The 26,705-nt window shown below is 44.8% G+C and overlaps 2 protein-coding genes across 6 annotated transcripts in view; one reads left to right on the top strand and one right to left on the bottom strand.

The window, feature by feature from the left end:
• LOC147444681 (uncharacterized) overlaps positions 1 to 26,705 on the bottom strand; it is a 72,280-nt gene that overhangs the window by 30,237 nt on the left and 15,338 nt on the right. The gene's annotated exons all lie outside the window — the stretch shown is intronic.
• LOC147444682 (uncharacterized) lies at positions 1,558 to 9,034 on the top strand. Its single transcript, XM_086527922.1, has 2 exons — positions 1,558 to 3,007; positions 8,216 to 9,034. The coding sequence occupies exons 1-2, from the start codon at positions 1,603 to 1,605 to the stop codon at positions 8,959 to 8,961; spliced, it is 2,151 nt and encodes a 716-aa protein (XP_086384048.1). The 5' UTR covers positions 1,558 to 1,602; the 3' UTR covers positions 8,962 to 9,034.

Raw genomic sequence — 26,705 nt, forward strand, 5'->3', positions numbered from 1 at the left:
GAATTCCATTTCATTAAAGTCATAGAGCAGAATACTATCAGCTTTCAGTATCCTTGAAGCTCAAAGAGACATCAGTGACTCTAGTATCGAAATCAAGGCATCTGTTGACAAAGGAGCGGAGTGACTCCCCTCTTGTGCATCCCACTGCACCAGATCTCTGGCCAAGCTGAATTTGGGTTCCATTTGGAGTAGACTATGCTAAACCAAAAGCATCGAGGTAAAGTTTCACAATCCGAGTAGTATCTGCTAGGTCCTCCTCCTCTATCCACTTCGCATCCAATGCAGGATAGTTCTTGAACTTAACGAAGAACCGTCTTCGGACTTTACCTTTATTCTTCATATCCTTATGTGCCAAAATTTGTTCAGGAACAAGGATCTCGTTTTCTTCCACTTCGGGTTGCTCATCAGGCTCCCCATCATCATGCACATCACCCTTAAAAGGTTTCAAGAGACTCACATGAAATGCATTGTGAATCCTCCAAGTATCTGGCAGTTTCAATCGGAAGGAGACATCGTTTATCTTTTCAGTGATTTGGAACGGTCCGTAGTATCGCATACTGAGCTTTGGAAAAAGCCTCTCCTCTTTTTCTTTCTTAGGCGTGCCTTCTCAAAACGTAAGAGCACCCAATCATCCTCCTTCAATTTCAAGCCGCGACGATGGCGATCCGTTGCCTTTTTCTGTCATTCTTGAGACTTCTGCAAAGTCTCGCGAACCTTGGCAAAAGCCATACCCAAATCTCGCGTATATTCATCCGCTTCAAAAATCTTATCTTTCGTGCTTAGGAAGAGTGGAACCTTCGCAGCACCTTCAACAATCTCAAATGGCGCCTTCCCTGTCGAAGAGTGTATCATGTTATTGTAGGCAAATTCCACCAAAGGTAAGTACTTTTCCCATTGGTTCCAGATTACGTGGGTACTGATCCCAGCACGATGGACGAGAGTACAGAACTTTGCCGAGCTTAGGGCAAAGTGAAAGACCAAGAAGCCCTCATCTTCTTTGATGGAGGAGCCAAGGCCAACTTCATTTCACCGGGATTGGCGGCGCGGCTTGAGATCACTCCCGATCGGATGGGACCACTTACAGAGGCAGTTCTAGCAGCACCCAGCACGGACGTAGCCATTACACCTGTCATTGGCAAACTTCGGTTGCATTGTCAGGGGTATTTAGGGCATGAGGACTTTTACATAATGCCTTTGGAAGGTTGTGATCATAGTTTTTTCCAGGAGCGTCCGATTGCCCAATCGGGCTTCCTCACGCGTGCGCGCATGGTTGCCGCATGGTTCAGCTTTTCGGACGCGAGCAGGGCATTTTTGACGCGCTGGCAAAAAAGCCCCCCATTTGTCAAATGGGGCCCAAAACGCCTCTGCGTGAATTGTTAAAAACCTGCAGCCATCCCGTTTCTGCACAGAGAGCCCCAATCAAAGCTTGAGAGCCGAGAGGACTCGAGACCGCGAGCCGGGAGCCCTACCCAGTGCCCACTGCCCACACACTCTCCCGCGCGCGGCTGATTCTTCACCTACGCCGTCTGTTACTCGTGAGGCCTCCACTTTGTCAAGGTTTGCAACTTTGCAGTGTGCACCTTGGAAGTTTGCAGAATCCATATGGGCCGAGTGAAGCGTCCCGAATGGCAGTATGTAGAACAATTGAAGCCTCAAAAGAAAGGGCAATTTACATGTAAATGCAAGTATTGTGGGCATACTTGGGACGGCGGTCCCTCCCGTATTCGTGCACATTTATTGTCCCTCTCTGGCTATGGTGTAGGCCCATGTGGATTGGTGCCAGAGGACGTCAAAGAGGTGGTCACAAGATTGCATGTAGATGTACAGAATGATGGGAAGGACCCAAATGCATTTGTAGATGCCTTGGTGGATGATTTGGGAGCTAATGCCTCTGCCTCACGCTCAATGAGTACACATGCATCCGGGAGTGCTCATGTAAGTGCCACTGGGACTTCGGCTTCCAAATCAAATGTGGGGTCCTCGAGCAAGAAGAGGAAGGTTGCACAAGGGCCCTTGGCAAGTGCATTTAGCTTGCAAGCACGCAAGCAAGCAGATCAAGCCTTGCGCAGGTTTTTTTATGCAGAGGACATTCCTGAATGGAAAGTGCGGAGTCCTTTCTTTTTGGAAATGGTCAAGGCAATTGGACAAGTTGGTCCATCGTATGTGCCTCCCACATACAATGCTTTGCGCACCACAGAGTTAAATGATGAGGTCAAATGCATTGGTCATGAGATCATGGGTGTGCGGGAGAAATGGAAAAAACATGGATGCACAATTGTATGTGATGGATGGTCTGACACTAAACGCAGGTCTATCATTAACTTTCTTGCATGCTCTATACATGGTTCTGTGTTTTTGAAATCTGTGGACACATCTGGGGAGACAAAGACATCAGAAATTATTTTCAAGCAGCTTAAGGATGTGATTATTGGGGTAGGACCCTCCAATGTTGTGCAGGTATGCATGGACAATGCAACTAATTGTGTTGGGGCCGGGCAAATGGTGGAAGAGAAATGGAAACACATTTTTTTCACGAGGTGTGCATGCCATTGCTTGGACCTCTTGTTTGAGGATATTGGGAAGCTCCCTTGGATTGCAAAAATTCTTGAAGATGCAACAAAGGTTGTCACATTTGTCACAAGGAAGTCCACTGTCTTGGCATTGTTTCGAATGCTTAGCAAGAAGGAATTGTTGAAGCCATCGGCCACTCGATTTGCCTACTACTTCATCATGTTGGCTAGTCTTGTGGATGAGAGATGTATGCAAGGTGTGCGTAGGCTTATGATTGATGCAAAATTTGTGAAAATGAAGGCATCCAGGACTGCAAAGGCCATAGTGGTCTCGGACATTGTGTTTAATGCATCCTTTTGGCAAGAGGCCAAGTTGATTTTGAAGATTTGTGCTCCCATCTTGAAGATACTTCGTTTGGCTGATAGGGAAGGAGCCACCATGGGGCTTGTGTATGAGCTTACGGATCGCATGGTTGAGCAAATTCAAAACATGCAAGGTATTGATGCTGTTGGAATTAGGGTTGCAGAGAAACACACACAGCTTGGAGAAGACGAAGGAAGCTCAAGGCACACAATAGAGAGTGTATTCCTTAGTGTGCAATGGAAAGATAGATAGCCCTAGAGTGATAAGCGTATATACAATGCACGGGGGAAAAAACCTCCTAAAGAGGGAAAAAATGCCCCGGCGGTCCTAGTGTGTTCACACACATCACTACCACATGTATATGGTAACAAATCCCCCCTGGAGTGATGCGGTGAACGAGAGCTGGCACATGAGTAAAGGGAAGTGCCATGCCCTGAGGACAGGATCAGTCCACAAAGGGGAGTAAGCCCAAAGCTTTGCGGAAAGCTTCAAGCTTCTCACGAGACAATGCCTTTGTGAAAAGATCTGCAAGGTTGTCCTGTGTTGGCACATAAGCCAAGCTGATCTCTCCTGCTGAGAGCCTCTCCCTGACATAGTGGTAATGCACCTCAATGTGCTTTGTGCGAGCATGAAAAACTGGGTTCCTCGCAACTGCCAATGCGCTCTGACTGTCAGTGTAGATAGTGTTGGCAGTGTCCTGTCCAACACCCAAGTCAGCCATAAGGCGTCTGAGCCATACACACTCAACCGTAGCTGTGAAGACTGCCCTGTACTCAGCCTCACAACTCGAAGTGGCCACAGTAGGTTGCTTCTTGCTCAACCATGATATACATGAACTGCCAAGCATGAAACAAAAACCACTTGTGGACACTCGCGTGTCAAAACAACCAGCCCAATCTGAGTCCGAAAAAGCATGTAAGTCTGGCGGCAATGATCCCCCCTTGGGATAAAACAAGCCAAGATGTAAAGTGCCACTAAGGTAGCGGAAAATCCTCTTGACAGCCTGCCAATGCTTAGACCCTGGGCTATGCATAAATCTGCTGACCTGCGAGACTGCAAACTGAATATCTGGCCTCGTGTTGCATACATAAATGAGGCAGCCAACAGCAGTTTGGTAAAGAGTGACATCAGCAGGATCGCCAGCATCATGTAGACTCAACTTCAAACCTGTTTCCATGGGAGTGGCAATAGGTTTGCAATCCTCAAGTCCAAACTTACATAGCAATGTCTCTATGTAACTTTTCTGACACAAGGCAATACCACCATCACACTGCTTAAACTGTATACCCAAGTAATGATGCAACAGCCCCAAATCTTTCATCTTGAAAGTAGCATTCAAATTAGCCTTAAATTCAGCAATATGTCTCTCATTTGGTCCAGTGATCAGCAAATCATCAACATAAAGAACCACAATGAGAAATACATCATCCTCACGCTTTACATACAATGTGCTTTCTGTTGGACTGTTACGAAAGCCTCGTTTAACTAAATGAGTGTCAGCTTTCTCATACCAAGCACGAGGAGATTGCTTCAACCCATACAAAGCCTTCTTACATTTGCACACTTTGTCCTCTTGTCCTTTTATGACAAAACCGCGAGGCTGCGTTACATAAACTTCCTCAAATATGTCACCATTCAAGAAAGCAGTAACAATGTCTGATTGATGTACATCCCAACCAAAATGAGCTGCCAATGCACATAGAAAACGCACAGTAGTCATACGACAAGTGGGAGCAAAAGTCTCTTCATAATCTATGCCTTTTTGTTGTGCATAAGCCTTTGCAACAAGTCGAGCCTTATGGCGATCGATCTCACCATCCGGCTTGCGTTTCAAACTTGTAAACCCACTTGGTACCAATGGCTTTTTTGCCAGGAGGCAAATCACATAAAGTCCATGTGTCATTCTCTATAAGTGCATCATATTCTGATTTCATGGCAGCAATCCAATTTTCTGAATTCTGTGCTTCATCAAAAGACAGAGGCTCCTCAACATCATGTAAACTAGACACAGCCAAAGCATAACAATCTGATGCATAAGATGCATGGCGAGAGCCTGAACGAGTACGACTAGATAAAGGTGCATCCAATTTACTGTCACGCAAAGTGTGCACCAGCCATTTTGGCATACCTCTAGCCTGCTCATTTTCAGCCCTTTCCTCATCAAGTACATCATGTACATCTGCATCAGTAATAGGCTGTTCTAAAACATTTTCAGAAACCCCCATAGGCTGTACATTTGCCTCATTGGAACTTACATTCATATTTCCACCACTGAAAAGAGGCAACAAAGTGTCATAAATGTCCTGTGAGCTTACATTACTGTCTCTAGTACATGACAGCAAGGGTTGAACAGAATCTTCCACAAACACTACATCCCGTGAAACCAAAATACGTTTTGTTTGCGGATGATACAACCTGTAACCTTTGCTTTCAGCACTATAACCAACAAAAATACATTTGACAGCCTTATCATCCAATTTTCTGCGCTGCACTTGTGGCACCAAAGCATATGCCAAACAGCCAAAAACACGCATGTGCTCAATAGAAGGTTTTCTATCATGCCATGCTTCATATGGAGTAATAGACTGCAAAGCTTTCGTAGGACACCTGTTAAGTACATAAGTGGCACACATGATGGCCTCAAGCCAAAAAGAATGCGGCAAAGCTTGACTTTTGACCATACATCGTGCCATTTCCGTTAGTGACCTGTTTTTCCTCTCAGCAACACCATTTTGCTGAGGTGTATAAGGCACTGTACATTGGTGTTTTATCCCACGACTAGCCAGAAATGCATTAAATTCATGAGACATATACTCCCCCCCTCGATCGGAACGGAGGGTGCCCATAGTACATTTTGAGACATTTTCAGCCATAGCCAAAAATTGTTTGAAGCACATAAAAACTTCGGACTGCGCTTTAAGCGGAAATACCCACGCATGCCTGGAGTAATCATCAATGAAAGTCACGAAGTACAGGTAATTGCCCAAGGACGGAGTTTGCATGGGCCCACAAACGTCACTATGCACAAGCTGCAACCTGCATGTGGCCCTAACTGAACCATCCTTTGGAAACTTAGAACGCTGCATTTTACCCAGAATACAGCCTTCACAAACATGTTTGATAGGTGCTTCAAGAGGCGGCAAAGAAGCAACCATATCAGATTTCTGCAAACGCAGCAAACTGGCAAAATTCAGATGACCAAAACGTGCATGCCAAAGTTTTGCATCTGAAATAGCCCTTGAATCTACAACAGCATTTGCAAAATTTTGTCCACACTTGTCATACAAAGTGAGCTTATACAGCCCACGGCACAAAAGCCCAGATGCAACAATTTCATCACCAAAACTGAGATCATGAACTGTACATCTGTCATCCACAAATTTGACTACAAGTCCAAGTCTAGCAAGTGCGGATACAGACAAGAGATTCTTCTTGATCCCAGGTACATAAAGTGCATCAACAAGTGTGAAGGAACTGCCATTAGCAGCAGTGAGCACAATCTTTCCAACTCCCTGAACTGGATAAGAGGCGTTGTTGGCACAAGTGACTGAATTCCCATGAGGGACAGACTCGAGAGAGGTAAACAATTCACGATGTGAGGTAATGTGCTTTGTAGCACCACTGTCGAAATACCACACATGTGAATCTGCAGCAACTGACAAGCATGCATCATGGACAGCAGGATTGTAAGTGCACTCTGCGCTAAAAGCCCATTCTGCATCAACATCAGCATCACAATCTCCTTTCACAGAAGACTCAACAATGGCTGCATTTGTAGTGGAACCAGCATTTGCAGTGGAACCACCCTCTTTCTTCTTAGCCTCTTTGGCCTTCAACTTAGGACACGACTTGATCAAGTGATCATTGGCTTTACAATAATGGCAACGCATCTTCTTTTTGCCCTTATCACCAGAATTGCCAGACGAAGTGCTGCCAGCAGAAGCATTAGGAACAGAATTTTTGCCACTCGCAGCAGAACCATAAGAAGTGGCTGCATTACTGTTACCACCCTTTCTTTGAGAAGCAATAAAAGCCTGTTCAACTGCACGCTGCCTAGTCCTGTTTTTTCTAGAAAGTGACTCTTGCAACAGCAATGTGCATAATGCATCAAACTTGACAACTTCAGGATTTCCTTGGGTCATCAGTCTCCAAGTACTAGCAAAAGTCTGGTAGGAATCTGGTAAGGCATCAAGAACAGTCTGCACAAGGGAACTGTCAGAAATGACTTCACCTGCAGAAATGAGTTGCTCATTGATATCCTTGACACTAGCAAGGAAAGTGTCCATATCATCTTCCTCATGCATAATCTTCGACTCTAGCTCTTTACGCAGCAAAGCAATTTTAGCCTCATTGCGGCTTGCATAAAGACCTGCTAGAATATCCCAAGCCTGTTTTGCAGATTTTGCTGAACGGATGTGAGGAATAATGGTGCGCTTCACAGACAACGCAATCAATGCATGAGCCTGCGCATCCTTAACATCCCAACGAGCTTGTTCTGCTGTAGGCAAAACAACTCTAACAGCTGCAATCCTTGCAGCAAGACCTGCAACATCCTCAATATCGCCTACATCTTCAGAACCAGGACGTACATCAATGCCCTGCACAATGTTCCAGACACCTTTTGACACAAGAACGTGTTGCATCATATAAGCCCACATAGGGTAGTTGTCCCCATCCAACCTGTCCTCAGCAGCAAACATCTTGAACACATCTGTGTTGTTGTTGTCAGCCATGGTAAATGCTGCACCTGATGTGAAAACTGCCCGAAAATAGGAGAAATGGAGCGGGAACAACTTGTGCTATATAGCACAAACCGTAGAAGACTATAAGGCACCTGTTATGCAGAAAACGGCACTGACAGAAAATCTGCACAAAATGACGAAATAACCTGTGCAGTACTGCCCGTAGTGGAAACGGAGGCCGAAATAAGCCCAAATCAAAATTCTGAGCAGACCAAGCTCTTCGAGCTTTCCCAAAATATTTGTCGACCTGAGAACGCTTGCCAAAGCTCACTGAAATCGGAGAAAGTGAGCAGGCGTGTGCTGGAGCAGCTGGCGACTAAGCTCGGGAGGACGTGACCTGCTCTGATACCAATTGTTGGAATTAGGGTTGCAGAGAAACACACACAGCTTGGAGAAGACGAAGGAAGCTCAAGGCACACAATAGAGAGTGTATTCCTTAGTGTGCAATGGAAAGATAGATAGCCCTAGAGTGATGGGCGTATATACAATGCACGGGGGAAAAAACCTCCTAAAGAGGGAAAAAATGCCCCGGCGGTCCTAGTGTGTTCACACACATCACTACCACATGTATATGGTAACAGATGCGGCAAGGATGCAAGAGATCAAGGACCTATGCGTTGATAGATGGAATATGATGCACACACCATTGCATGCTGTGGGATACTTGTTGCATCCTATATGGCGAGGAAGAGGGCAATTCAATGATAGTGAGGTTCATGACGGGTGGATGACATTTTTGGACAGGTATACCAAGGGTGATTTGACCATGCAGGGTACCCTCATTGATGAGTTGGACACTTTCCTCACTGGAAGAAAGTCATTTGCTCATCCTATTGCAAAGGATCCAAAGAGAATGCAAGAGGGTGTAAAATGGTGGGAGACTTTTGGGGCTTGCACGCCCACATTGCAGACTCTTGCACTTAAGGTGCTTTCTCAAGGGACATGTGCCTCTCCATGTGAGAGAAATTCGAGCACCTTCTCTCTCATTCACACCAAGAGAAGAAATAGGTTACTTCCTGCTCATACCGAGAAGCTTGTCTACATACACACCAACTTGAGGCTCTTATGCAAGATCAAAGAGCGCGGCTATGAGAGAATGGAGGTGACATTGGAGATGCTTAACAAAGAGAAGGATGAGGAGCGCTTGCTTGAGTTGCAGGAGATTCAGGAGGCTATTGCACAGAGCACTGCTGATGTTATGGAGTCTCTTCCGATTAGCATGCCCAGTGATATTGGGACTTCATGCTCCGTTGCTGAGGATGAGGCTTGGGATGAGGATGAGGATGAGGATGATGAGGGTGATGATGAGGATGATGATGAGGAGGTGGCCTTTGATGAGAGTTAGAGCTCATTGCATTTTGCTCTAGCCTCGGTCCTGACTCCTCTTAGCTCTACAGTCTACTTATGTTTTGGATTCACTATTTAGCATCGAGCGGCTGGACTCCACCCTCTAGGCTCTATTTATGTTTTGTCATTTGAATTTTGGAGTACTCAGTACACAGTCTTGTTGGTTTTGGAGGCTCCATATTTTGCCATCTAGTATGATCATGATTCATTGATCATTTGATGTATCTATTGATCAGAGATCTTGATCTGTTTCTCGGCTCCCGACTCCTTGATTTAGCTAGATTCTACATTTTCAAGTTTCTATGATGTTTTAATGCATTATGTGGCTTTGGGCTACTCTCTAGAGTCTAGTGTTTTAATTTTAATTGCTATTTGTTATGAGATATATATATATACACTAATATTTTAGTGTCGTATGGTATTCCACGTATGGAATCTTCGGGGGGTCTGAATCGGGCTTATATCAGGCTTCCATACCCGCCCGAGTGAGACGCATGGTTGCCGCATGAAAAAACTATGGTTGTGATGTTCTCTTGGGAATTCCTTAGTACCACAAGAACAACGCCGTGGTCGACTATCGGGCGAGGAAAGAGACATTGACCATAGAGAAGGGCAGAACCATTGTACTAGATGTAAAACTTAAGGGCGAGTCTGTTCCTATTGTATCGGCTTCGGCCATTTCAAAATTAATGACATCCAGTCTGTTTGTTTACTCGATCTTTATGAAAGAGTTGAGTGATGAGGATACAACAAATATGACTGAACTTGATAAAGAACGCAAAGATTTTCTCCACTCTCATGCCGATTGCTTCTCAGAGGGCCTGCCAGGCGAGTTGTTGGAATTAGGGTTGCAGAGAAACGCACACAGCTTGGAGAAGACGAAAGAAGCTCAAGGCACACAATAGAGAGTGTGTTACTTAGTGTGCAATGGAAAGATAGATAGCCCTAGAGTGATGGGCGTATATACAATGCTCGGGGGAAAAAACCTCCTAAAGAGGGAAAAAATGCACCGACAGTCCTAGTGTGTTCACACACATCACTACCACCTGTATATGGTAACAAATCCCCCCTGGAGTGATGCGGTGAACGAGAGCTGGCACATGAGTAAAGGGAAGTGCCATGCCCTGAGGACATGGTCAGTCCACAAAGGGGAGTAAGCCCAAAGCTTTGCAGAAAGCTTCAAGCTTCTCACGAGACAATGCCTTTGTGAAAAGATCTGCAAGGTTGTCCTGTGTTGGCACATAAGCCAAGCTGATCTCTCCTGCTGAGAGCCCTCAATGTGCTTTGTGCGAGCATGAAAAACTGGGTTCCTCGCAACTACCAATGCCCTCTAACTGTCAGTGTAGATAGTGTTGGCAGTGTCCTGTCCAACACCCAAAACAGCCATAAGGCGTCTGAGCCATACACACTCAACCGTAGTTGTGAAGACTGCCCTGTACTCAGCCTCACAACTCGAAGTGGCCACAGTAGGTTGCTTCTTCCTCAACCATGATATACATGAACTGCCAAGCATGAAACAAAAACCACTTATGGACACTCGCGTGTCAAAACAACCAGCCCAATCTGAGTCCGAAAAAGCATGTAAGTCTGGCGGCAATGATCCCCCCTTGGGATAAAACAAGCCAAGATGTAAAGTGCCACCAAGGTAGCGGAAAATCCTCTTGACAGCCTGCCAATGCTTAGACCCTGGGCTATACATAAATCTGCTGACCTGCGAGACTGCAAACTGAATATCCGGCCTCGTGTTGCATACATAAATGAGACAGCCAACAATAGTTTGATAAAGAGTGACAACAGCAAGATCGCCAACATCATGTAGACTCAACTTCAAACCTGTTTCCATGGGAGTGGCAATAGGTTTGCAATCCTCAAGTCCAAACTTACATAGCAATGTCTCTATGTAACTTTTCTGACACAAGGCAATACCACCATCACACTACTTAAACTGTATACCCAAGTAATGATGCAACAGCCCCAGATCTTTTATCTTGAAAGTAGCATTCAAATCAGCCTTAAATTCAGCAATATGTCTCTCATTTGGTCCAGTGAGATCAGCAAATCATCGACATAAAGAACCACAATGAGAAGTACATCACCCTCACGCCTTACATACAATGTGCTTTCAGTTGGACTGTTACGAAAGCCTCGTTTGACCAAATGAGTATCAGCTTTCTCATACCAAGCACGAGGAGATTGCTTCAACCCATACAAAGCCTTCTTACATCTGCACACTTTATCCTCTTGTCCTTTTATGACAAAACCGCGAGGCTGCGTTACATAAACTTCCTCAAATATGTCACCATTCAAGAAAGCAGTAACATTGTCTGATGATGTACATCCCAACCAAAATGAGCTGCCAATGCACATAGAAAACGCACAGTAGTCATACGACAAGTGGGAACAAAGGTCTCTTCATAATCTATGCCTTTTTGCTGTGCATAACCCTTTGCAACAAGTCGAGCCTTATGGCGATCGATCTCACCATCCGGCTTGCGTTTCAACTTGTAAACCCACTTCGTACCAATGGCCTTTTTGCCAGGAGGCAAATCACATAAAGTCCATGTGCCATTTTCTATAAGTGCATCATATTCTGATTGCATGGCAGCCATCCAATTTTCTGAATTCCGTGCTTCATCAAAAGACAAAGGCTCCTCAACATCATGTAAGCTAGACATAGCCAAAGCATAACAATCTGATGCATAGGATGCATGGCGAGAGCCTGAACAAGTACGACTAGACAACGGTGCATCCAATTTACTGTCACGCAAAGTGTGCACCAGCCATTTTGGCATACCTCTAGCCTGCTCATTTTCAGCCCTTTCCTCATCAAGTACATCATGTACATCTATATCAGTAAAGAGTTGATCTATAACATTTTCAGAAACCCACATAGGCTGTACATTTGCCTCATTGGAACTTACATTCGTATTTCGACCACCGAAAAGAGGCAACAAAGTGTCATAAATGTCCTGTGAGCGTACATTACTGTCTCTAGTACATGACAGCAAGGGCTGAACAAAATCTTCCACAAACACTACATCCCATGAAACCAAAATACGTTTTGTTTGTGGATGATACAACCTGTAACCTTTGCTTTCAACACTATAACCAACAAAAATACATTTGACAGCCTTATCATCCAAGTTTCTACGCTGTGTTTGTGGCACCAAAGCATATGCCACACAGCCAAAAACACGCATGTGCTCAATAGAAGGCTTTCTATCATGCCATGCTTCATATGGAATAATAGACTGCAAAGCTTTCGTAGGACACCTGTTTAGTACATAAGTGGCCACATGGTGGCCTCAAGCCAAAAAGAATGCGGCAAAGCTTGACTTTTGACCATACATCGTGCCATTTCCGTAAGTGACCTGTTTTTCCTCTCAGCAACACCATTTTGCTGAGTTGTATAAGGCACTATATATTGGTATTTTATCCCACGACTAGCCAGAAATGCATTGAATTCATGAGACATATACTCCCCCCCTCGATCGAAACGGAGGGTGCCAATAGTACATTTCGAGACATTTTCAGCCATAGCCAGAAATTGTTTTAAGCACATAAAAACTTCGGACTTTGCTTTAAGCGGAAATACCCATGCATGCCTGGAGTAATCATCAATGAAAGTCAAGAAGTAAAGCTAATTGCCCAAGGACGGAGTTTGCATGTTAGGTGCAGCGGAATGAATGTTTGAACTTTGCTCAAGATAAGTGCTCCAAACTGTGCTCAAGGTTCCTTTTGTTCTTATGGAAGGGAGAGCCTTCCGTTCTAAATGAGAGAGTGCAATGATCACAAACAAAGTGAATGGACACTGTGCGTGCAAGTGTATGAGACTGAGAGATAGAGAGAGAAGAGAATACGACACCAAAGACGTCGTAAAACCCTCCTCCGAAGGCCCCACTCTCGTCGGCGAGCGTGGTCTACTATTGATTGCACAAACTGGTACAAACTGAATGCATGTGATTGATGCAAGTCTAGGCTAGATCGATGACGACGACGGTGATGGCGAGACCGATCTAAGGGCTGAAACCTGCTACTCTTTATCTGCTGTCCAAAAACGCTAATGGGCTGAATTCTGCTGTTGACAAAAAACGCTGCTGTGGGCTGAATTCTGCCCGCTGAAATTTCTGGTTTTAGGGCTGAAAACTGCAGGTATTCTATGGCTGAAATCACTGATGCAATGAGGCTGAAAAACTAATGTTCCTTTGGGCTGAAACTGATGGTCTTTTAGGGCTGAATCTGCAGGTCTTTTAGGGCTAAATCTGATGTTGCTTCATTGCTGAAAAACGCCAGCCAGAAGGGGGCGACTTGGGTCTGTGAAAAACGCTAGGGCTGGGATCTTCGTACGGTGAGTCTAAGATGAAAACGCTAGGTCTAGGATCTGCTGGCGATGGCTATCTGTTGGAGAAAACGCCAATGGTTGATGTTGATGCAAAACGCTAGGAAGGGGATCTTGCTTGGAGGGAAAATTGCCACCAAGGGGTTCTTGCTTGAGAAGTTGCCTGTTGAGTTGCGGAGCTCCTGCTGCCTCTTCTGCCAATTAGTGCTAGTCTCGGTTTGCTTATATACAAACTCACTCAATTTGCCCTACCTACTTTCCATCATAAGTCACTTAAAAATAATAAGTGAAAAATGTCAAAAATAGGTAAAATAGGCTAAATGCACTGGAAAATTCCCCTGAAGAATTCTGATGGATTTTGATGGGAATGCTTATGATCATGCTGTGTGCAACCAGAGGGTATGCATCTACACTAAGTGTCTGGGCATGCACGGTCTGCGAATAGACTAACAAAAGTGCCAGATCACTTCTAAATCTAGACTGACTGGACTGACTGAACCCTTGTCGTGCTGTAGCTTGTCCACGGACACATAGGGTTGGATGTGTCACGTGACATCCCCTCCTTTTCAAAGTGAGGTATTGGTACCAAAGTGTATGGCGTCGAGGGAGATCGCCAACAGCCTCCGGAATCCTGGAAGGGACTCTTCGCCGGCCCACTCTCATGTGTGGGTCGTGCAGTACTTGAACTTCATAAAGGTCTGCAACGCTTGCTTCTTTGGGCCGCACCGAAAGAGACACAAAGTCTTCTGAGGCTCCTTCGATGCTTCAACTTCATCTAGAGTCATGCTTCGTTCTTCTTCAAGGATCTCCATGGCTGAAAATTTTTGAAACCGCTTCCAACACAAAAACATGAACATACCCATTCCATGTAAAGTGAGTGGAAAAAATCTTGTCTTCCTCAAAGACTGTGCATGCAATGTAGATGAACAAAGAGACGGAGTGCCAAACCGTTCACCACACACACGCAAACAATGAGATCGAATCTTGTCTTGCTGATCTAAATCAATCAACTATGGCAATTCACAACGAAAATGCCCATGCTTGGTGCTCATACTTTCATGTGCTCTTTCTACAACTGTGTCGTGCCAAGGAAGGGACATGAAATGTGACTTCCTTACATACATACTTTTCAGCTTTTCATGAACAATCCGCATACACTCGTGCTCATTCATGAGTGAAACATGCTCAACGTACAATATGTCATGCCTAGTAAAAGGGATCACATGAAGACGCTGACTAAAATACAGGAAACGATCACGAATGAAACACTCGAACAATGCGTGCATATCAATCATGCGAACACATAATACTTCTTGTAGGGTTCTTTGGACCTAGGCTCGAGAGCCAAGATCAATCCTTCGTGATTGATCGAATCTGCAACGAGGTTAGCTTTGCTAGAAAAAGCATCAACTAACTCATCATCCTTGTGAACAATCACGTCTACTTCATGCAACTCATCATGCTTGTGAAAAATCACATCTTCATCGTGCAAATCATCATGCTCATCATTATCATCCAAATCATCACGCTTATCATTATCATTCAATTCATCATGCTTCTCATAATCATGCAAATCCTGTGTCATGCTTTGGAGAAGAAAACAATGAGAGAGTCTCCTTCTCCTGAATCCGTTCAATCTTGTCCTGCAGATTAGCAATGAGAGAGGGAGAATGAACAACTTCCTCTCCACGAATGACAATGGGAGAGTCACTTTTGGCATTGAGAGTGAAAGTGTTAGCCTCCCAATCAATGAGAGGGTTATGCTCATGAAACCATCGAAAGCCCAAAATCATCACATCCTGAGAGAGGAGAGACTAAAAATTTTCTACGGAAAGCAGCTTGTTGAATTGAAAACAACACACCAAGACACTCTTGCGTGATGAAAGAGTCCATAACGGGAACAAAGCCAGAGACCTCGAGAGAAGATTTCTGACTAACCTCTAGGCGGGCTCTCTCAACAAGAGAGGGACTGATCACATCATGCATACTACCTGGGTCAAACAATATGACAAAACGCTGCCCCGTCATATGACCATAACATTTAATGAGAGAATCATCAATGGGAGGGTCAGGAGAAACTTGGGACACACTTGTGTTATCAGTAATTGCATTGACAGAGGAAGTGGGTTCTGTGGATTCTTTAGATTCATTCGATTCAAGCTTAGGACATGTTCTTTTTATGTGACCCTTAATGTGACAATGAAAACAACGACCTTCCTTAGAATAAGTGCTTTGTTCTTCCGACGTGATGTATCCTCCTAAAATTCCTTGTGCTACCTTTTCATCTGGAGTAAGCTTAGGTTTAGCAATTGTGTAAGCCTTACCCTTAGGTTCATCGGAGAATTTTTTTCTGAGAGGCTGTTGGAAGATTGGTTAGAAGAGTTACCGTTCTTACCATGCTTACCGTTCTTACCGTTCTGAGGGTTCTGAGAAGTCTACGAGGTACTTGGGGAAGTCTTGTTCTCCTTAAGCTTTCCCTTGTTGTGCTTCATCTCCTGTGCGAGAGCAATCGCTACCGCCTTGTTGAGATCGATTGGATCGAGCACCTCAACATCGTACTTGATATACCCGTTAATCCATAATGGAATGCCTCTTTGCGTTCATCATTCGACTTGCGTAATTGGGTACCTAACTGCAAAACACGATTAGAAAAAGACATAACCGGCATACCATTTTGCTTGAGAGCGCGCCAATCGTCCTTCAATCATGCGAGGTACTGAGGTGGCATAAACCGCGCCTTGAGCTTGTCTTGGAAATCAGCCCAATTGAAGGGAAGGGGCGTGAATTCGTCGGCTTCCTCTAGGTGCGCGGCTAGCTGTGACTCTTGCCATGCGTGGTACCAATTGATGGCATCACCGGCAAGGTACATAGCTGCCGTCAAAACCTTGCTATTCCCTGTCTTCTTAGTTGTCGCAAAATAAGCATTAAATTGATGCAACCCAAGAATGAATCACCGTGGCATCCATCTTACCATCATACTTACTGAAAGTCAACTTCTCTATGACTGGATTGTTGGAATCCGCATCGTGGCTTGCGCCACTTGAGGAACTCCCACGATCTTTGGCTGGTTCGGACTTCGAGGCAAGTACTTGTCGAACCAATTCTTGAGTGCGTAGTTCTCTTTGAGCCTCACGCTCAGCCTCCCAGACCGCTCGTCTTGCTTCAGCTTCCTCCTTTCTATGTGCTTTTCTTTCTTTGCATTAGTCGCGCTCGCGTTCCAAGGCGATGCGAGTGGCTTCTTGTTTGGCCATCATGTCCATCATCGTCTTGACCATTGCCTCCATAGGATTTGGTACACTTTGTGGCGTAGATAGCGAAGGGGGAGGGTTGGAAAAATTTCTTGGTGGGGAAAATTCTTCGCCGCCTCTCTCATGCTCATCACCTATATGCGAAAGTATCCATTCCGCTTCGGGTGATGACCATGCACTATGATCTTTGGTTCTTAAGTTTACGAGGAACTTGGGTTCTTGAGGGTCTTGGGTTCTTGGGTTCTTGAGGGTCTTGAGGTTCTTGCAGTTCTTGAGGGTCTTGAGGTTCTTGAGGTTTTCTTTCGCTTGCAATCTGTGAGAAGGATCTTCTCTTCACCCGAGTTCTACTCTTTTCCGCAGGCGCACCCCTTGGAGGCCTTGCGCTCACACCAAAGTTGCTTTTTCCCACCTCACGTCGATTGGCCGGCCGCAAAGTGCACGGTCCGCTCTCAATGAGTGAAAAGAGGCACAAGGGGAGGCTGGACAAGCCCTTCTTTCTTGGGATTCCTGTCACTCTTCAAAAACACGATTAGGAATCGACACGCCAAAGCGAACTTGGGTTCGTGCGACCGCAACAAGAAAAAAAAATTCTTGTGGTTTTTGTGGTTCTTTCCTTGAGTGATACAGAACACTGCCAAAGCTCTGATACCAATGTTAGGTGCATCGGAATGAATGTTTGAACTTTGCTCAAGATGAGTGCAACGAACTGTGCTCAAGGTTCCTTTTGTTCTTATGGAAGGGAGAGCCTTCCGTTCTTAATGAGAGAGTGCAATGATCACAAACAAAGTGAATGGACACTGTGCGTGCAAGTGTATGAGACTGAGAGAGAGAGAGAGAAGAGAATACGACACCAAAGACGTCGTAAAACCCTCCTCCGAAGGCCCCACTCTCGTCGGCGAGAGTGGTCTACTATTGATTGCACAAACTAGTACAAACTGAATGCATGTGACTGATGCAAGTCTAGGCTAGATCGATGACGACGACAGTGATGGCGAGACCGATCTAAGGGCTGAAACCTGCTACTCTTTATCTGCTGTCCAGAAACGCTAATGGGCTGAATTCTGCTGTTGACAAAAAACGCTGCTGTGGGCTGAATTTTGCCCGCTGAAATCTCTGGTTTTAGGGCTGAAAACTGCAGGTATTCTATGGCTGAAATCGCTGATGCAATGAGGCTGAAAAACTGATGTTCCTTTGGGCTGAAACTGATGGTCTTTTAGGACTGAATCTGCAGATCTTTTAGGGCTGAATCTGATGTTGCTTCATTGCTGAAAAATGCCAGCCAAAAGGGGGCGACTTGGGTCTGTGAAAAAAGCTAGGGCTGGGATCTTCATGCGGTGAGACTAAGATGAAAACGCTAGGTCTGGGATCTGCTGGCGATGGCTATCTGCTGGAGAAAACGCCAATGGTTGATGTTGATGCAAAACGCTAGGAAGAGTATATTGCTTGGAGGGAAAATCGCCACCAAGGGGTTCTTGCTTGAGAAGTTGCCTGTTGAGCGGTGGAGCTCCTGCTGCCTCTTCTGCCAATTAGTGCTAGTCTAGGTTTGCTTATATACAAACTTACTCAATTTGCCCTACCTACTTTCCAACAGAAGTCACTTAAAAATAATAAGTGAAAAATGTCAAAAATAGGTAAAATAGGCTAAATGCACTGGAAAAATTCCCCTGAAGGATTCTGATGGATTTTGATGGGAATGCTTATGATCATGCTGTGTGCAACCAGAGGATATGCATCTACACTAAGTGTCTGGGCATGCACGGTCTACGAATAGACTCACAAAAGTGCCAGATCACTGCTAAATCTAGACTAACTGGACTGACAGAACCCTTGTTATGTTGTAGCTTGTCCACGGACACATAGGGTTGGATGTGTCACGTGCATTGCATGGGCCCACAAACATCACTATGAACAAGCTGCAACCTGCATGTGGCCCGAACTCAACCATCCTTTGGAAACTTAGAACGCTGCATCTTACCCAAAATACAGCCTTCACAAACACGACAGGTGCTTCAAGAGGCGGCAAAGAAGCAACCATATCAGATTTCTGCAAACGCAACAAACCTGCAAAATTCAGATGACCAAAACGTGCATGCCAAAGTTTTGCATTTGAAATAGCGCTTGAATCTACAACAGCATTTGCAAAATTTTGTCCACACTTGTCGTACAAAGTGAGCTTATACAACCCACGGCACAAAAGGCCAGATGCAGCAATTTCATCACCAAAACTGAGATCATGAACTGTACATCTGTCATTCACAAATTTGACTACAAGTCCTAGTTTAAATGTCACAGGAGCATTGGTTAAGCCAAAAGGCATGACCAAAAACTCAAATAACCCAAAAGTCGTCCGAAAGGCTGTCTTGTAGATGTCTCCCGACGCGATTCGTATATGATGATATCCACTGTTCAAATCGATCCTGCTAAAGCACGAGGATCCCTGTAATCTAAGTATATCATCGATCCTAGGAATCGGAAATCTATTCTTGATTGTGATTTTGTTGAGAGCTCTATAATCGATGCACCTTCCCCAAGATCGGTCTTTCTTCAAAACCAACAACACTGGAGAGCAATACGGTAAAGTACTAGGCTGGACAAGACCCTTTTCCAAGAGGTCTTTCACTTGGTTCATAATCTCTTCGTTCTGGGCTCGGCTCACACGGTAAGGTGGCCGGTTCGGTGGTGTGCTTCCAGGTGTCAGATCAATAGTATGATCTTCAGGACGAGCGGGTGGTAACTCGTGTTACCATATACATGTGGTAGTGATGTGTGTGAACACACTAGGATCGCCGAGGCATTTTTTCCCTCTTTAGGAGGTTTTTTCCCCCGAGCATTGTATATACGCCCATTGCTCTAGGGCTAACTATCTTTCGATTGCACACTAGGTAGCACACTCTCTATTGTGTGTCTTGAGCTTCCTTCGTCTTCTCCAAGCTGTGTGCGTTTCTCTACAACCCTAATTCCAATAATTGGTATCAGAGTAGGTTACGTCCTCCCGGGCTTAGTCGCTAGCTGCTCCAGCACACGCCTGCTCACTTTCTCCGATTACAGTGAGGTTTGGCGAGCGTTCGCAGGTTGACAAATATTTTGGGTGTGCTCGTAGAGCTCAGTCTGCTCAGGCGAAGAAGACAGAAAAGGTAAAAGCGAAGCAAGAAAAGGGCAAGAAAAAGGCAAAGAAGTCTAAATCTCGCCTAGAGACTGACAGCTCTACTGAGGACTCGTCTACAGACAGTTCAGACTCCGATGACGGAAACTTTTATGGGAACAAGAAGAATTTTTATAAAGCCAACCAGTATGACTTTCTAGAAGATAAAAGCAAGAAAGTCCGAGAGTTTAAGGAAGGTGGATAGTCGATCAAATTCGACACTTTTTCAGGATACTCAGATGCTTCGAAGGCTTTGTCTTTTATACAGCAGTTTGACATCGCTTTCGCGGGAGGACGCTACTCAGAGCACTCCAAGATTCAGAGAGCTGCCTCTTACTTTAAGGGGAATGCTCGCACTTGGTGGTCCACGCTTCTTTTAAACAAGACTATGCCAGTTAAATGGCTAAAATTTAAGAAGCTTTTTATTTCTTCTTCGTTGACACGAGTATGAACGAGATATACGAGCTGCTTGGAACTATCTTTGATGACCAAGAAAGATACAATAAATGCTTACTGTGAGAGATTCTGGAGCTCTTTTCTACCCGCCTGTTCATTCAAGAAGATCTCGTTCAGAAAACAGATTGAGCGGTTCACCTTGGGTCTACCTACAGAGATCCAAGATCACTGCTTGGAGCAGAAGTCAGCTTCTATTCAGGAGTTGATGAGTCATGCGAAGCAGGGCTTTGCCATTCACTCTGGCAGTCTGACCTACCCCACTGTAAGGTGCAGCGGAATGAATGTTGTATTTTCTCAAGATTAGTGATCTTTACTGCTCAAGGATTCCTTTTAGTTCTTTAGGGAAAGAGAGCGCTTTCCGTCTTGTAGAGTGCTGTGATCGCGAACAAAGTGAGTGGATTGTGCGTGCAAGTGAATGAGATTGAGAGAAGGAGAGAGAAGAGATACGACACCGAGAGGTTGTAAAACCCTCCTCCGAAGGCCCCACTCTCGGCGGCGAGAGTGGTCTACTTTGATTGCACAAAGGTGTACAATGCGAATGCAATGGACTGTTGCAATGGGACTATGCCGATGACGACGACGGCGATGACGACGACGACTCGATGGCTGAATCTGTGATCTTCTATAGGCTGAAATCCTTGGACTGTTTTAGGGCTGAAAATGACTGTTTTCGTACTGTGCTTATGGCTGAAAATGGCTGTCCTTGTCGGGGCTTAGGGCTGAATAAAAACGCTGGCAAAAACCAGGCCTTTGGCTGCGTTTTTAAGGCCACCACTGTGTGTTGAAACGCTGGTTGTTATACCTGTTTAGGCTGTGTTTTCCGCTGATGATGAAGGCTGAAAAACGCTGCTCACTGTAGGTCTATTCGATGCTGAAGTTCGCTGAAGTTGACTGAGGTATCATGCTACAAAAACGCTGAATCATGCTGGCTGTCTAGCGTTAGTTAACTGCTGAAAAAAAAGCTGGTGTTGATAGTTGAAAAACGCCAGGCAGGGTAACTGGATGGCGATGCTTACTGTGTGGGAAAAACGCCAAGGAAGGGAAGCTTCATGGCGATGGAGATCTGCTAAGAAGTGGGAAAACGCCAAGGGATGGGAGAGGTATGGCGCTAGGGGGCCATAGGGGGGGGTACGGCTGAGAAGTTGCCTGTTGAGCGGGAAGCTCCTGCTGCCTCTTCTGCCAGAAAGTGTGAACTTTGGTTTGCTTATATATTAACTTAGCAAAATTGCCCTATCTACTTTTGTTGGAAAGTCGCTTAAAAATAATAAGTGAAAATAACCAAAAATAGGAAAATAGGCTAAATGCATTTGATGCTAATGGATTCTGATGGGAATTCCGATGATCATGTTGTGTGCAACCGGAGGATATGCATCTATGCTAAGTGACTGGGCATGCACGGTCTACGAATAGACTCACAAAAGTGCCAGATCACTGCTAATCTAAACTGACTGGACTGACTGAACCCTGCTATGGTGTAGCTTGTCCACGGACACAGGGTTGGGATGTGTCACGTGACATCCCCTCCTTTTCAAAGTGAGGTACTGGTACCGAACTGTATGGCGTCGAGGGAGATCGCCAACAGCATCCGGAATCTTGGAAGGGACTCTTCGCCGGCCTACTGTGATGTGTGGGTCGTGCGGTACTTGAACTTCATAAATGTCTGCAACGCTTGCTTCTTTGGGCCGCACCGAAAGCGACACAAAGTCTTTTGAATCTCCTTTCTTGCGTCATCTTCGTGTAGAGTCCTCCTCCTTTCGTCTTCAAGAATCTCCATGGCTGAAAATTCCCGAAACCATCTCCAACACAAAACCATGAACATACCTATTCCATGTGAAGTGAAGGAAAAAAATCTTGTCTTCTCTAAAGGCTGTGTATGCAATGTAGATGAACATAGAGACAGAGTGACAACTCGGTCATCAAACACATGCAAACAATGAGGTCGAATCTTGTCTGTTTGATCGAAATCAATCAACTGTGGCGAATCCCAATAAAAATGCCCATGCTTGGTGCTCATACAATCATGTGCTCGTTCGGAATCTATGTCATGCCAAGAAAGAGACATGGAATGCGACTTCCTTCCTTACAAACTTTTCAACTTTTCATGAATAACCCGCATACACTCGTGCTCATCCATGAGAGAAACGTGCTCAACATACAATATGTCATGCCTAGGAAAAGGGTGATATCACATAACGATGCTGACTAAAATACAGGAAACCTTCACGAATGAAACACTCGAACAATGCGTGCGTACCAATCATGCGAACACACAATACTTCCTGTGATGCTTCTTGGGACCAAGGCTCGAGAGCCAAGATCGCTTCTTCGCGATCTATCGAATCGTCTTGTGGGGGATCTGTGGACCTCGACTCGAAAGCCAAGATCGATTCTTGGTGATTGATCGAATCTACAACGAGGTTAGCTTCGCTAGGGAAAGCATCAACTAACACATCATCCTTGTGAACAATCACTTCATCTTCATGCAACTCATCATGCTTGTGAAAAATCACATCTTGATCATGCAAATCATCATGCTTGTCATTGTCATCCAAATCATCATGCAAGTCATGGTCAATCAAATCATCATCCTGCTTGACACAATCATGCAAATCTTGTGTGTCATGCTGTGGAGAAAGAGAGACTGAGAGAATCTCCTTATCCCGAATCCTTTCAATCTTGTCCTGCATATTAGCAATGAGAGATGGAGAATGAGCAATGTCCTCTCCATGAATGACAATAGGAGAATCACTTTTGGCATTGAGAGTTATAGTGTTAGTCAGAAAATCCATGAGAGCGTCATTATCACGAAACCATCGAATGCCCAAAATCATATCACATCCTAAGAGAGGAGAAACAACAAATCTTCTAGTGAAGGCAGTCTGTTTAATGGCAAATAACACATCAAGGCATTCCTCGGTGATGAGAGCATCCATACCAGGACGAAAGCCAAAGACCTCGATAGGAGATCTCGGACTAACTTCGAGGCGGGCTCTCTCAACAAGAGAGGAACTGATCACATCATGCATACTACCTGGGTCAAACAATATGACAAAACGGTGCCCCGACGTACGACCATAACATTTAATGAGAGAATCATCAATGGGAGGGTCCTGAGAAACTTTGGGCACAATCGTGTTATCATGCATTGCATTGACAGATGTAGTGGGTGCTGTGGTTTCTTTAGATTCATTCGATTCAAGCTTAGGACATGTTCTTTTTATGTGACCCTTAATGTGACAATGAAAACAACGACCTTCCTTAGAATAAGTGCTTTGTTCTTGTAACAGACTTGGACACTCCAAGTCAAGAATCAACAGTGACAGCACCAAATAACCACTTCAAAACAATTCACAGATCACAATAGATTTGCACTGGCCCGGCGGAGTTCCGTGCCTAAAGATATTGGCCCCAAAGACTGGCACCCCTTTCGGTATTTCTTTTTATATTAATCAATCGTCAAAGTACAAGAGAGCGGTTAGGGTTAAAGGTTTCACTCTCAGACTCTGCGTCTAGATGCTCTGAGAAGTGAGGCCCTCACCACTAATTTAAAGGTTACAAGGGATGCCCAAAAGCAGAGCCCCAAAAGCTTCAAAGCAAAAGCAGATTCTCTCTCTCTCTCAATGAGAGTCAATAAAAAGCAAGTTCTCTTTTTCTCTTTCTTTCTCCCAAATCAAAGCAAAAAGTTGAGATTTGCGTCGCTCAAAATTTCCCATATATATATATATATTATTTTTTTAAAAATATTCCGCCTCCGCGATTTCCGGAAATTAGGGTTTTTGGCAGAAATTAGGGTTTGCAAGAATTTTAGGGTTTCTGGCAGAAATTAGGGTTTCTGCTATCCGCCACGTCATCACTTTGTGACATACCCCCCTCTTGAAAGCATTGTAATCGACCGCGATTACGCCTGCAAAACAAACAAAAGCCATAAACCGTCTTAGCAGACACTGACTGTTAGTACCTACGTACTAGGAACACACATCTAGCACATGTATAAAATCGACAGTCACATCACACGACATCACAGGACATCACCAGACATCACAGGACATCACATGACATTCAACATTCATTCGGATCTTAGACCATGATTTATCGGCAATGTAGCTAGCAATCACATCTAGGTCCAATAGGGACCTCATCGATGTCCGATTGACTAACCCCTATTGCAACCATGTCTATTCGAGATCACGTAGACCAAAATGCTGCAATCATTTCATCTATCAGTTCCTGCACTCACAAGAAGTCAAGAACAAATCAGTATCATAATCAGGAATCCCATTTCATAAAGTCATCCAGCAGAATACTGTCAGCTCTAAGTATCCCTGAAGCTCAAAGAGACATCAGTGACTTTAGTATCAAAATCGAGGCATCTGTTGACAAGGGAGCGGAGTGACTCCCCTCTTGTGCATCCCACTGCACCAGATCTCCGGCCAAGCTGAATTCTGGGTTCCGTTTGGAGTAGACTATGCTAAACCAAAACATCGAGGTAAAGTTTCACAATCCGAGGAGTATCTGCTAGGTCCTCCTCCTCCATCCACTTCGCATCAAATGCAGTAAAGTTCTTGAACTTAACCAAGAACCCGCCTTCGGACTTTACCTTTCTTCGTATCATTATGTGCCAAAATCTGTTCAGGAACAAGGATCTCCTCATTTTCTTCCACTTTGGGTTGCTCATCAGGCTCCCCATCATCAGGCACATCACCCTTAACAGGTTTCAAGAGACTCACATGCAATGCATTGTGAATCCTCCAAGTATCTGGCAGTTTCAATCGGAAGGAGACATCATTTATCTTGTCAGTAATCTGGAAAGGTCAGTAGTATCACGTACTAAGCTTTGGAAAAAGCCTCTCCTTTCCCTTTTTCTTTCTTAGGCGTGCCTTCTCAAAAGTAAGAGCACCCAATCATCCTCCTTCAGTTTCCAGTCGCGACGATGGCGATCCGCTGCCTTTTTTTGTCGTTCTTGAGACTCCTGCAAAGTCTCGCGAACCTTGGCAAAAGCCGTATCCAAGTCTCGCGAATATTCATCCGCTTCAAATATATAATCTGTCGTGCTCAGGAAGGATGGAACCTTCGCAGCACTTTCAACAATCTCACATGGCGTCTTTCCCGTCGAAGCGTGTATCGTGTTACTATAGGCAAATTCCACCAAAGGTAAGTTCTTTTCCCATTGAGTCTTCTGATCAGAGATACAAGACTTCAATAAATCTAAAATCACTGAATTAGCAATCTCAAATTGCCCGTCAGTCTGCAAGTGGAACGATGACCAGAACTGCAACTGCGTGCCAATGTTCTCCCAAATTACCTTCCAAAACCAACTCATAAATCTGGAGTCTCTGTCGGAGAGAATCGTCTCAGACGTGCCATGTAATCAAAAAATCATCGTGATCATTCTATATTCTCGGGAGATCAAAAAAATGAAATCCATTTCAATATTTTCCCAGGGGTGGGTTGGTATGGGTAAAGGCTGTAACAATCCCTGTGCTTTATGCCTGTCAAACTTGACCTTCTGGCATACCAAGCAACTGCGCACAAACTCTTCCACATCCTTCTTGAGTCACGGCCAAAAGAAGTATCTCTCTACCCCTTTCATGGTGGTAGCAATGCCGCGGTGACCCGTAAAAGGTGGACAGTGGCAATCAGTCATAACCTTTTCCCTCAACGACTGTGTAACGCACAACATAGTCTTTTTCATCAAGTAGCCTTCCCGAAGGGAGTATCCAGCTACTGTCTCCCCATCCCATATCCGTGTGAAAATATCTGCAAAATTTGTATCTGTGGCACACTAATCGACCATATCCTCGAAGCTCCTATGATGTATCACGGAAATAGCCAGAACCAATGGTTTCCGAGACAAAGCATCTGCCACCACATTCTTCTGTCCCTGCACATGGACAATCTCGAAGTGGAACTGTGACAAGATGTTCACCCACCGCATCTGCTTTTCCGAAAGCTGCTTCTGTGACAAGAAGTAGCGCAAACTCTGATGGTCTGTAAAAACAGTAAAATCCGCTCCGAGTAGGTAATGCCGCCACTGAGTAAGAGCCTGGATAACCGCCAAAAGCTCTTTCTCATAGATCTGTGCTGTCATCTCCGACCTAGAGAACAAACGGCTCTCGTAAGCTATGACATGGCCTTCTTGCATCAAGACCGCACCCAGACTATGACCACAAGCATCACAATATACTTCAAATGACTTCTGCAAGTCCGGCAAAGTCAAAATAGGTCCCGTAGTCAATTTCTCTTTCAATGTCCGAAAGGCAGTCACCTCTGTGGGTCCCCACGAAAAAGGTACTCCTTTCTGTGTCAAGGTATGCAAAGGGGAAGCAACCTCTGCAAACTTTCGTATGAACCGCCTGTAGTACGAACACAGTCCCAAGAAGCTTCTAGCTTCATGGACATTCCTCAAATCGGTCCAATCACGAATAGTCTCTATCTTGGCCGGGTCCATTTGCACTCCTGCTGCTAACACAATGTGTCCCAAAAAGTGTATCTCTGGTAGGAAAAATTCACTTTTCTTTGCATTAATCACTAGCGTGTGATCTCGTAATGCCTGAAAG

The sequence above is a fragment of the Adiantum capillus-veneris genome, chromosome 13 (genome assembly GCF_014529385.1).
Source record: "Adiantum capillus-veneris isolate H3 chromosome 13, ASM1452938v2, whole genome shotgun sequence".
Classification (NCBI taxonomy): Eukaryota; Viridiplantae; Streptophyta; class Polypodiopsida; order Polypodiales; family Pteridaceae; genus Adiantum; species Adiantum capillus-veneris.

Coding starts and splice junctions, on each gene's coding strand:
- LOC147444682 (XM_086527922.1), top strand. CDS start 1,603: ATGGGCCGAGTGAAGCGTCCCGAATGGCAGTATGTAGAACAATTGAAG. Junction 3,008..8,215: donor GCAAATTCAAAACATGCAAG/GTATTGATGCTG, acceptor CAAGGATGCAAG/AGATCAAGGACCTATGCGTT.